This window comes from Bison bison, unplaced genomic scaffold (genome assembly GCF_000754665.1).
Source record: "Bison bison bison isolate TAMUID 2011002044 unplaced genomic scaffold, Bison_UMD1.0 scf7180017864456, whole genome shotgun sequence".
In the NCBI taxonomy this organism is placed as follows: domain Eukaryota; kingdom Metazoa; phylum Chordata; class Mammalia; order Artiodactyla; family Bovidae; genus Bison; species Bison bison.
The window spans coordinates 30,709,599-30,722,487 of NW_011495018.1; the positions used below are offsets into that span (position 1 = coordinate 30,709,599).

The 12,889-nt window shown below is 45.0% G+C and overlaps 1 protein-coding gene across 1 annotated transcript in view; it reads right to left on the minus strand.

The window, feature by feature from the left end:
- Positions 1-12,889, minus strand: part of CNNM1 (cyclin and CBS domain divalent metal cation transport mediator 1) — a 69,459-nt gene that overhangs the window by 26,499 nt on the left and 30,071 nt on the right. Inside the window, exons 5-8 of the mRNA XM_010859550.1 lie at positions 10,169-10,309; positions 7,768-7,937; positions 5,757-5,856; positions 5,363-5,410 (exon numbers count right to left, since the gene is read on the minus strand). Coding sequence (XP_010857852.1) covers positions 5,363-5,410; positions 5,757-5,856; positions 7,768-7,937; positions 10,169-10,309 — 459 coding nt within the window. The remainder of the gene's footprint in view (positions 1-5,362; positions 5,411-5,756; positions 5,857-7,767; positions 7,938-10,168; positions 10,310-12,889) is intronic.

The following is a 12,889-nucleotide window of genomic DNA, read 5'->3' on the forward strand; positions in this document are numbered from 1 at the left end:
CTCCAGTACTTTGGCCACCTCATGCGAAGAGTTGACTCATTGGAAAAGACTCTGATGCTGGGAGGGATTGTGGGCAGGAGGAGAAGGGGACGACAGAAGATGAGATGGCTGGATGGCATCACCGACTCAATGGACATGAATTTGAGTGAACTCCGGGAGTTGGTGATGGACAGGGAGGCCTGGCATGCTGCAATTCATGGGGTCACAGAGAGTCAGACATGACTGAGTGACTGAACTGAACTGAAGACATAATATATGTAAATTAATGCATCTGTATAATAAATCAAGTATGGGGCCAGAATGTTCCCAGAACTGCTTTCTGTAAATCCAATGAGTGAGGCTTCTTCTTCTGCTGAGATGGAACAGAAGTAAGAATGACTGTAAATACTCAATTATAGGATTATACTGATGAACTAGAACTAACCTTTTTTTAAGTAGGAAGTTTTCATTAACTAGGTTTTCTGATGAGCTGAGGGTTGATTTTTAAAAAGTATATTCCAGCTCTCATGCTTTCATTCTTCTTCTTTTTTAATGCTTTGATCTTTTTAGTTGAAAATATTTTAAAAATGTGCATCTTCCCTTTCTGCTGAAACTAAAGAGCACATTATTCATTCATCAAGACTCCCCACGTGGGAAGGATCTTGAAGGTCCATGATGTGGTCATTTCTAATTTTGCTGGCATGTGGGAGTGACCACTCAGCTGGTGTGGGCACCAGAATGGCATCTCTGATGGGCCATTCTCCTGTAGTCATCATAAAGGCATGAGCTCCCACAAAGTGAGAAAAAAAATTTTATTTATTGGTGGAAAATCACCATGAAGAGAGAAAACTGATAAAATTGGAGAAGGTGGTTAATTTGTTTTATACAGATAAGCATGGGAACCAGATGGCTTTTGATGGAAAACTGTGATTTGTGAGAACGTAGAAGTCAACATAAATAGTTCTGAAGTTGCAAATTTGGGGGTTTTAGGTCTCAGCCTATTTGAATGTTGAGAATCTACTATATACACAGTGAAATACAATTGATTTCTTGATGATGAGGCTATGGTGGGGCCTCAGAATCACTACCATAGCATTGGAATAAGGAAGACAGATGTAGAGGGTGTGGGGAAGTGGATTGTGCTTTAACTTCAGGGTAACTTAAATAAATCCTTAGTTTGGTCATTATTTCCTCCATGAAACTAAGAGATCAACTTCTAGGGATGAAAAAAGGAAACAAGTTCTTAACCGATTATTCAGATTTATTCTATTCTATTCCATCTTAGAGTTATAGTATGGAGCTGCTTTACCTGATTAAAAGGAAATTGGTAACTTTTCATTAACAGGAGAGGTTCAACCTAATGAAAAGCTGTTCTGAAGTTTTTAATATAGCATTCTTTGTGTGAGCAGAGCCAGAGCGATTATGGTCACTACATAGTAACATTTCAAGGAAGATGAGGTGGGGTTAGTGGTTAACTGAGGTCAGAGACCACGTAGAGGAAAAGACAGAGGAAAAATGGAAATAAAGCATAGCCTTTCATTGTTTTCTCCCATTTTTCATCTGCTGCACCTCTTATCCCTCCTTTCTGCAGTCAGACAAACGATAAGGAAAAACTCAGACCGTTCCTCTCCAGCCCTCCCCATTTCTCACATGGATGCACACAGGCATATCCCTGGGGGCTAAGTTCATAAGTGACACTGCTGCACCAGCAACGCTTGGGCAGTGAGTACCAGTGAGTAGTAGCAATGCATCGTGCTATGCCTACGTCCTGGGCGTGTCTGTTGGGAGAGGCTAGTTTTCATGCGGGACAGTGACAGAGACCAAAGGCCTCTTGTAAACCCCATGGATCTATGGAGACCCCATGGATCTATGGAGACCGAGACCCCATGCATGTTTACCTGGGGAGCCTGCCAGAGAGTCCCCTCTGCTGAAGGCGAAGGTACGAGACACAGAGACGGGTACTAAAGAGTCAAGGATTTGTGAGTTGTGAAGGGGAAGATAAACACAAAAGGAGAGAGACAAAGAGCAAAGTGGGTGAGACAGTCTGCTCCTGGATCTTCACAACATCCCATTTCTCTGCCAAAGGGAGTCTTGCCTCTGGAAACATGGAAATCGCATCTTCTCACAAAGTCACTCTCCGGAAAGAAGAAAATAAATAGATTTTGCTGAAGTTCTTCCAAAAAGATGCACAATAATCTCAGAGGGGATGAGACCCACCAGTGGCAAGAAAGGCAGTGTCCCAGCAGGGAGTACGCGTGGGCAGTGTTCCGTCTGAGACGCCTTTTTGAGCCAGCACATGTGTTGGGAGCCCAGCACTGCATCCCCTCGGGGCCCTCCCGACTGCCTTAGGGTTTCTCACCTGCGGGAGGGCTGAAAGCAAAGTGCAAGCTCCTGCTAGCGGGGGCATCCTCGAGGAAGAGGAGGCCATCTTCTGCCTCGGACTCATAGGAGTTCCCTCTGTGGGCACAGTGCTGGGGAGGAACTGTGCACAGCTAGAGCCTTGGGACACAGGAAGGGCAGTTTCTAGCAATCTTCATGTGAATCAACTTGATAAACTAAATCATAGTCACTTCTTAGCCAGTACAAGTGCTCCAAAGAACCTCTCTTCCTATCCCCTTTTCCTTCGCTCTCTTTCCCCACAGTCTGAAATGGTGCTGGCTATCACTTGGGGCCTGGGTGGAGTGGAATGTGTAGTAATATTCCAGTCCTTCACCGACCTTGATCCTGATCCAGCAGTCCGGGAGGCAATCTGTTTTTATCCCTCTTATCTGATCATTCCCAGAGTCCCTTCCAAGAAACTGAAGTCAGTCTGCAGGTGACAGCACTCTGAAATAGGTGGCTTTGGCAGTCTTAGTTGCTGCACCCAATGATTTGCCCGAAATTACCCAATAGTGTAAAGGGGAGAGGGGAGAGGGGAGAGCCTTATCCTACCTGATAATCATTTATTTTGTCAAGAAATCACATTCTTTGTCAAGGAATATTTAAATGGGCCCCTAGTGTTGCAAGACACACTGGAATAAGAAACCCCATTGTCTCAAGAAGAATCCTAGTACTTCTGGCCTACAAATTAAATATATCTCAGTCAAGCAAATAGGAGACTTGTTCTCTCCCACTTCCACACCCCTGTGGGCATCTGTTCTGGTCACGCTGAGCTCAGACCCCATTCCTCCAGATTACCAGGCTCACTTTGGTCCTCCTCGGTTCCCTGGCAATCAGAACCAAGACAAAGGAGACAATACTGATTGTGTTTCCTTCACCCAGCACAGGAAAAGCAGAGGGATTGACTTATAACCTCAGACTCAACTTTGAGGCATCGGTCACAGGGCCAGTGTTCTGGCAAACTCATCATCTCATTTATCACCCTCAAGGCTGACAAAGCTCCAGATTGGCATCAAGGACAGGGCTAGTTAGGTAGACTGAGACCCTACAAGAATCCATCACTTTGTGGTCCAGCCTTAAGCTCTTCCTTGACCTACAAGTAAGGTTCTTGGACAGTGAAAGATGCTGGGTGGCTGGACCTGGGCTGAGAGGTGGACCTGGAATAAGCAGGGGCAGGGGGGTAGTGGTGGTGGGCTTGGCAGTTATCCACACCTAACTGTATTAGATGTGGAGGGCTCGTGGGGGAGAAAGGAAAATGTCTCTATATCCCTACAAGCTAATTTGATTTCTTTTTCCTCCTGAAGATGGATAAATAAAGATGCTCAGAAGTGTGGGGAGGGAAAGTGAGGTTAACATTTCTTTTTAGTTAACCAGTTTTGAAGGAGAGATTACTATTGCAGGTTTATTCTGTCTCAATGATAAAATGGATTTTGATAGGAAGAACTAGAGACAGGAAGGAAGGAGGAACCAAATAACATTTTCCCACTACTTAAAAAAATTTTTTTTAAAGAAAGAAAGTCATGTAAATTAGATGGGCTTGGGACCTTTACGCAGCAATTTACCCCTAGAGTCCCCACTTCTTTTGGTCTTATGTAAAGGCCAACACATCTAGGTAACACTTTGAATCTCAGTAGTCACTCTACCTTGAGCAAGGACCAATGTGATGGCTGGTGGAGACCTCCTTTAGAGAACCAAGGTCTACTTGGTCCTGTAGACCATCCCTCTCCCATATCTTGACTTCTTGTTCTGCGAACTGATGCTTCCTTCACCAACCTTAATTGACATTTGCCAGTTTATATAACAACATACCAGGGTTTTTTGTTACAGCCCTCCTTCCACATATGTGGGACCACTCCTTGGGTGTGGGCAGCTATTTCAATTTCTTTTAAGTCCTCTGTTGGGCCAGGATGGGAAATTACACTGTAAATTGTCCCAATATTCCCACATAGAAATGACATCCTGGAACATGTTGGATCTAAGATCTGTATTTCATTGTGCTGTTTGAACAAGTCAGGCCACTGGAATGCACTGAGTAAATAGTTGCATTGAGGTGATTCGGAGCAGGTCATTTCTTTAGTTTCTCTGTTAAAACAGTACCTACTTTTCAGGTGCCGTGGATTGTGATTTCAAGCTTTGGGACCCTCTGATAAATCCCAATATAAAGCACTATGGAAGATTTTCTTTTTTTTTTTATGATGAGAAAAAACACCCATTTGGCATTAAAATGGCCACCATAAATACTAAGAGCTGAAAGCAATGCAAAATTCAGACTGGTGAATCAAAGACAAATCTAGAGAAATAATGCTTTTTGGATCACACTTATATCACAACAAATGCCATGCCCTCTAAACACAAGTACGATAACTGATGCAGGAAGCAGAGAGAAGGTAGAGTACAGAAGGGGCAGAGAACACCCACCAGAAGCCTGTGCCAGCCCCTGCCATCAGCATGCATGGCCAGCCGCAGACCCCTCCCCACCTGCTGAGATGTGGTCAATGAGCAAAGAGAAGCAGATGAGCAATATATGTGCCAGCCTGGGCTTTACATCCTAAGATCTTGCTGTTGCTGCTTACTAAATGCCACAGACACAATAATAGCATATTACGGTTTGCAAGTAGAGGACAGAGGGTGAATTACCACAGCAGAGAAGGAACGGTTCAACCTCCAGCAGAGCACACAAAACCACCTGCTTGCATTCCCTGGCAGGTGACAGCAAATGGTGCCTCCCCTCACAACCTCCCTCGCTGGGCATTCATCATTTTGCACATGAGCAGAGAAGCAGCAGAAAACATTCTAGACTCTCAGAAACTAAGCTCCCCCGCCCCCTGCCCTGTGGTCTGCGGGTACCTGGCAGAAAGCAGTGTTCCTGGCAGAGCATACAAAGAGGCTGCCAGCATTTGTGTTAGTCCCAGCCCAGGCTGAGAGTGGTTGGTCTGGATCCCCAGCCTGGGCTGAGGCAGGACCTCGGCAGGGAGGACGAGGGAGGGGTTTGAGAGATACATACGAAAGACAGAGGATCCAGCCAGACTTCCAACCTTCCGCACATCGTTATCTAAGGACAGAAGGATGCAGTGTGTTTCAGAGGCAATTCAGAAAACACACCTTCTTAAAGGAATTCTCCCTCTCCCACCCCACCCACAGCACCAATCAACCCTGCAAAAACAGGTAATCAGGTGGAAGTATAAAGAGTAAATGTGTTTTTTCATATTGAAAATTACCACTATCCATCCCTAACACTGGATAATGTTACAGTCTACCATGTACTTCCACTTCTAAAGTCCGGGAAGGTAAAAGGCTTGTCCGGGGTCCATAACAGGAGTCATGACTTGGAACCCAGATGCATTTTCTCCACTATCCCACTGCTTCCCCAATAAGCTATGGCTTGGAAACTGGAATACCTGAGCAAGCAGTGGTCATGATGGCTGGGACACCATAGTAGGTGAAGGCTCCGTTCTCGAAGCGAAGGCCTTCCTTACCAACCTCCACTTCCACTTTACCCTGGAGAAAGAAGGTAGTGTGCTAAGGGTGTGGACAAGCACTTCCAGCTCTTTTAGTGAAGATGACCCTAAGTACTTCTGTTTGGATAATAAGTGGACCTAAAATCTTATCACAGGAGAATGTGAATTCCATCCAGATATGTTTTGAAACAGCAGCTTTAACTTCAGGAGCCCTTGGCAGTAAAGTTCTTGTTTAGTTAATAAAGCAGTATCCAGTCATGAACATGCAAGCTTTCCTTGAAGACTCTAATGGCTCCTTCATGAGGCAGGTCCAGCTAGCTCAGGACCCCATAAACCCCATAAACTGCTCCAGTGGTATAGTCTGAGACTGCTGCTGCTAAGTCACTTCAGTCGTGTCCAACTCTGTGTGACCCCATAGATGGCAGCCCACCAGGCTCCCCGACCCTGGGATTCTCCAGGCAAGAACACTGGAGTGGGTTGCCATTTCCTTCTCCAATGCATGAAAGTGAAAAGTGAAAGTGCAGTCTCTCAGTCATGTCCCACTCTTAGCGACCCCATGGACTGCAGCCTACCAGGCTCCTCCATCCATGGGATTTTCCAGGCAAGAGTACTGGAGTGGGTTGCCATTGCCTTCTCCGATAGACGATCTCTATTATCTCTAGCTGAGATAAAGCCAGATTCTGTGAGAAGCTTGAGCATATGGTATGCTATTAGGGGTCTGAAACCGTGTGTATGCACTGCATGGATCCATCCCAGACCCTACAAGGCCTGTACTATTTTTACCCCCAGTTTTATAGATGAATCAATTTTGAGGCTCATAAAGATTAAATAACTGAGTCAAGGTTAGTTAACAAGTACCAATATTGGAATTTTAAAACTAGGTCTTTCCAATTTCTGAACCTACCCTCTTGCCCCTATATTTTACCCCCGCCAAGATTTATTTGAAAATGGTTATGTTTATATTAGGCATAAGACTCTACTAGCGTTCCTTGTGTTATATAAACAATGTAAACACCCTTCTCAATTTCCAACAGTAAAGAATGCGACTCCATTTCTGGAGAAGAAGGCATTTTAACGAGGTTATCTGGAAGGATGGGTTTGAGGCATATACCATGTCCGAGCAGACAGGTGGCAGGGGGACTGTAACAGAGAGGCCCTTTCTAAGTCACTGTGAATTTAATTAAGATTTTAAGACAATCATTGTATTTAGGGTTCACCAGATTCTACTGGGAAGAGACTGTGAATAGGGGCGGGGCTAATGGTGGAGCCAGGCCAGGAGGTGGGGCTGGAACCTTGCCTGACATTTATTAACAGGCCTCTCCGCTTATTTACACCCGCTCAGGGCAGGGTGGGTGACTGTACTCATGTGAGTACCAGGAAGATGCTGCAGCTCTCTCATTTGCTTGTTTATTCCCTCATAGCGCCTTTAAGGAGAAGATTAAGGGACTGCAACAGTTGAAGTGTGGCAGAGAGAGTGGACCTGTTTCATGTGCCTCCAGAGAGCAGAGCATGGACCAGTGGGTGGAAATCAGAGATGGTGAGGTTTTAGCTCGACAGAGAGAAGAGCTTAAAACAAGGAGTGCCTGAAATTTGGGAGGCATTGCACAGTTGCATTCCTGGGCATGGCCAAGCAGAGACAAGAGGTGATAGGGATTTTGTAGGACACCAGTTTAGGAAGTTCAGCAGCAGAACCCCTCGGCTGGGAGTTACCCACTGCACCCCCAACCACAAACATTGCTGACATCAGACTAAATGCCATCAAGATCCCATCACTCTAGGATGCCAGCCAGTCACACCTGTCTCCTTCTGTGAGTCATGGACAAACGCCCGCCCCAACTGGCCTTGCTCCCAAGGCAGCCTTGGAACCTGGCTCGGAGGAGGCATGGGCATTCCTCGTCAGCCTGGAGAAGTCCTACCTTGCCCTTGGAGGGTCCAAGGCTTTCCCACTCACCTGCAGAAGCAGCACAAAGTAGTCCACGGGGCGGTTGCGCTGGTAGAGGTAGTGTTCCGGGGCCTTCTTGTTCTTCTCATCAAACTTCAGCTCCTGGATCACGTTGGGATGTTTCAAGAGCCGAAGCAGGATCTTCTCCGAGAGGTACAGAGACTTAAACGGCTCCACTTCTAGGGGAGGGTGAAGGCAGGAGGAATCAGCAGCAGGGAGGAGTCAGGGTGGACATAACCAGAGCCATTCATGCTCCACGCTCCATCCTGCAATTCCCTTAGGTGGGTGGGTCGGGGAGTGTCTTAAGCCTAAGTGTGCATCTTTGGGCCCTCTGGGGATATGGGTACCTGCACTGGCATTTCAGGTCACTGTTATGACAGTGTCAATTTTGTTATTAATTTTCTCATTGACTTTATTTAAAGCTGCACATAGACTTAAAAAAGAAGAAAATCCTGCCATTTGTGACAGCATGGATGAACCTGGAGGATGTTATGCTAGGTGACATAAGCCAGGCACAGAGGGACAAATACTACACGATACCATTTATATGATGAATCTAAAATAGTCAAATTCATAGAACCAGAGAGTAGAATGGGCTGGGAGAATGAGGTAATGGGGATATTAGTCAGAGGGTACAGAGTTCCAGTTGTGCCAGATGAATAAATCCTAGAGATCTACTGCACAGCATATAGAGCCCAAGAACAATGCTATACTGAAGACTCTTGAGAGTCCCTTGGACAGCAAGGAGATCCAACTAGTCCATCCTAAAGGAAATCAGTCCTGAATATTCACTGGAAGGACTGATGCTGAAGGTGAAACGCCAATACTTTGGCCACCTGATGCCAAGAACTGACTCATTTGAAAAGACCCTGATGCTGGGAAAGATTGAAGGTGGGAGGAGGAGGGGAAAACAGAGGGTGAGATGGTTGGATGGCTTCACCTACTCAATGCACATGAGTTTGGGTAAACTCCGGGAGCTGGTGATGGACAGGTAGGCCTGGCGTGCTGCGGTCCATGGGGTCGCAAAGAGTCCGACATGACTGAGCGACTGAACTGAATTGAACTTAAAATTTTGCTAAGATCTTATATTAACACACACACACACACACACACACACACACACACACACACACGAATAGTAATAACACATATAGAAAGTGGCAGGAAACTTTTGGAAGTGATGTTTATGGCACAGATTATGATGATGGTTTTATGAATGTATGTGTATCTCGAAGCTCATCAAGTTGTTTACATTAAATATGTACCATTTTTTGTATGTCAACTATATTGCAATAAAGTGGTTTAAAAAGCAGCTGGAGTTAGACATGGATAAGTAAGCCATGTGAACATGGCTAAAAATGTTTTTGTTTTAATGCTATGATCAAATGAAATACAGAGAATTTAATCTGACTTATTTGTATGATGTATATCTGTTGAGTGAAATGAAATTTCAAGTTAACAGGAACACTTAATTATTTAAGTGGAAAGTTCTCAATAAGAAGCATCATTGCATTGTCTTTACATATTAATAGATATTATTATATACTATATTATTATGTTATGTTATACTATACTATTATATTATGGCATATCATTATATTTACAGATACATCTGCTTTGTTCTAGGAAATCAGATATCCAGTTGACATCTGTAGTCATTGAAAGACTATATTAGAACTATAAAGTCAGAACTATATTACACGTTTAAAACCCTAAAGAAGCTCCAATTTAAAATTTTCTACCTTTTAGCATCTGGAATAGTACTAGCATTCATTATGCACTCAATAAATACATGCTGGATTAATTAAATAGTGAACTTACTAATGTGTGTGATTGTTCTAGGTCAGCACATAATTAGGCATGAATGAGGAGATTAGACAGTTCAAAGACAATTTTACCTTCTTTACAAGAAGGAGAAGTTTATCTTTGGATCCTCTCTTTTTTTTTCTCTAAAGATTCTGGGATTCACAATCCATGTCTGTATTTGAAGAACTCATAGCTCACAGGCCTACATGGCCCCTGGAGAGTCCGGGCCCCCAGGGCTTTGTAGCTACATAGGACATCGCCTGTCCCTCCCAGATGAACCCTCTGGGCCACCAACCCCCACCATGAAGCAGGTAGAGGAAGGGAAAGTGCAGTGGTGGATTCCTCAGCTCTTTTCTCAAGTAGAAGAGAGAAAAGCAGAGTTGCATCATACTCACTTACCCTGAGAAAATCGGAGGCTGAAAACGAGCAAATGTAGGGTCCTGTTGCCCCTGCCCAAGGATAACCTCCTCTTCTGGAACAGAGGTTCTCAGTCCCTGCACTGGACTCGTTGCAAGGTGTTAAGGATGACTGGTGCCTGGGTCCCGCCCTCCAGAGCTGCCTTGCCTGCCTGGGGTGGAGATGCAGGAGGGCAGGGTCATCATACCTGTGGCCATGAAGCGGTGTGTGGCCAGCAGAAGCTGTGGCGAGATCTTCACCCTCATCTCCGAGTCGGAAAGCTTAAACAAGGAGAAGTCGTGCCGCTTCCTCTCCCTGTGTGGGACCCTCTGCTTTTTCCGATTGTCTGCTGTGGGGACAGGGGACAGATCGCAACTATCTCAGAGTCACTGTTGATTTTTGGAGGTTTCACCTGAGACAGGTCCTTTGGGACCATGGGGATTTCTGGAAAGTGTCAACAAGTCTCTGTATTAATCGCACTGAAGTGGTGAACAGTGGAAAAGTGGAAGGCTGGCCTGGGGCTCCAAAGTTCAGGCTTCTAGGGCTGGCTCCCCTGCTTATGAGCCGTGCAGCATCTCTAAGCATCACAGTCTTGTGTGCTTTAATTTATACAATAGAGTTAGTGATTAATCATAACTCTTCTGCTCATAAGTTTAGTGTCTGCATGCTTAGTCACTCCATCGTGTCCGACTGTATTCAACCCCAGGGACTGTAGCCTGCCAGGTTCTTCTGTCCATGGGATTCTCCAGGCAAGAATACTGGAGTGGGTAGCCATTCCCTTCTTCAAGGGTCTTCGAAACTCAGGGATAGAACTCAGGTCTCCTGCATTGTAGGCAGATTCTTTACTGTCTGAGCAACCAGGGAAGCCCCATAAGGTTAATGATTAATTGTAATTTTTCTGCTCATCTCAGGTAGTTATTATAAGACTCCCATCAGAATCTATCTGTGAAATGCTTACAAATAACTGTATGCTTACAAAAAGGACTTCACACACGAGGGACTTGTGTTCTTAGCATCAGGGACTCTGGCAGGGCCTGGGGGTTTATGCCTCGGCCATACTCCTGTCCCCAGAGCTGGACTCACCTCGTGTCTTCCCACTGATTTAAACCATGCTCCAAGCGGTACAGACGGATGCCACCCAAAGGAGGTGGGGGGTGGTCACTCCTCTTTCCACTCACAATTCTCTTGCTTCAACCCTGGCCCCTCCACCGGGAGAGAATTGGGGGAAATAAAGGAAAGGAGAAAAATGCAACTAGCTCTATAATCCATAAAGGTGAGTTCTCCGGGTGGGCCTCAGGCAGGACTATTGTGATTATTGATTGAAAAAAATCTCTGCTTTTTCCAGTTTAATTTTTCTCTCTGCTTTTTAAAATCTTGTCTCTCTCTCTCTCTAAATATATATATATATATATATATATATTTTTTTTTTTTCCCAGGGGGTGACTTCCTTGGTGGTCCAGTGGCTAAGACTCCACGCTCCCAAGGCAGGGGGCCTAGGTTTGATCCCTGGTCAGGGACCTAAGATGCCACATGCCACAACAAAGTGTTTGCATGTTGCAACTAAAAAGATCCTGCGTGTTGCAACTAAGACCTGACACAGCCAAATAAATCAATAAAAATCTGTTTTGGGATAAAGGGTAGGTTTTCTTTGGTCATATGTCTCTTGCTTTCCCTTAGTACTGAGTAAAATATTGAAACTTTAACCTATCTTAACCTGTGCTAGGGAAGCAGAGAAGCAGATTAGGGTTTTTCTAAAGTTGCCCTGGAGCAAAACAGCAGTTCAGGGAACTCAGTGCAGGCTGAACAGACACACTGGAAATGAAAGGGAGAGAACTCCAGGGAACGGGCTCCCTGGGACTCTCCCCCTCCTTCTGATTTCGCTCTGCCACATGACTGAGTTCCCTTCTAGAAGGAAGAAAGTGCCCTCCTTCACACTGCTCTTTTGTGGGCCTGCCTTGGACTTCCGGCCCCGGCTTTAAGGCTCCTTGTGTCTGGTTGCCACAAATGGTGAGATCCCACAGTGAGATCCAGGCCCAGCTGTCCTGGGGGTCAGGATCTGGGGAGAAGCAACACAGTAGTCCTGGCTCCTCAGCCTTCTCACCGTTCTTAAGGATTCATGCTTATTTATAAGAATGGGAAAATCATAACCCTCTCTTTTAGAGAGGGGATGGTTTAGCAAGAGAGCAGCAAAGATATCTATCAGACCACTCTTTTCCATTACTAGTAAGTAACCTTCTGATTTATATGACGTGTTCGTCTAAATATTCCCTCTCTATCCTCCATCAGAATTCTACCAAATAGTTAATCACTGGAGAATCAGTTTCCTCTGATCTCCCTTTTCATTCCTTCTATTTTATTCTATTTATTTTTAAAATACTTTTTTTTTGATGTGAACCATTTTTAAAGTCTTTATTGAATTTGTTAAAAATTGCTTATGTTTTATGTTTTGTTTTTTTGGCCATGAGGCATTTAGGGTCTTAGCTCTCCAAGCAAGGACTGAACCCATACCACCTGCGTTGGAAGATGGAGTCTTACCCACTGGACTGCCAGGGAAGTCCCCATTCCTTCGATTTTAATAGTGAGTATTGGAATATCAGGTTGTTGAAACAAATGCCCTAGGAAGAGCTTACTCACTTAGACTGCTGTCACTACTATTAACATCAGCCACTAACACTTTAGTGTGAATATTTTCACCAATATATCTATTGAGACACTTGGGATTTCTAAATCTAGAGCACAGTGATAGTCAGAGGTGGAGAAGGGGAAAAGGACTGGGGGATGGAGAGATCAACCCCTATTTTAAGGTAATGAGCTGGGCCGGGGCTCCACTGCAACAGCAGACACTGTGACGCTCCTGCTAAGTTTCATCAAGGCTTGGCCCACCTTGATCTGATCTCTTCTCACCCCAAAGGGAAGCACTCTTTCTGCA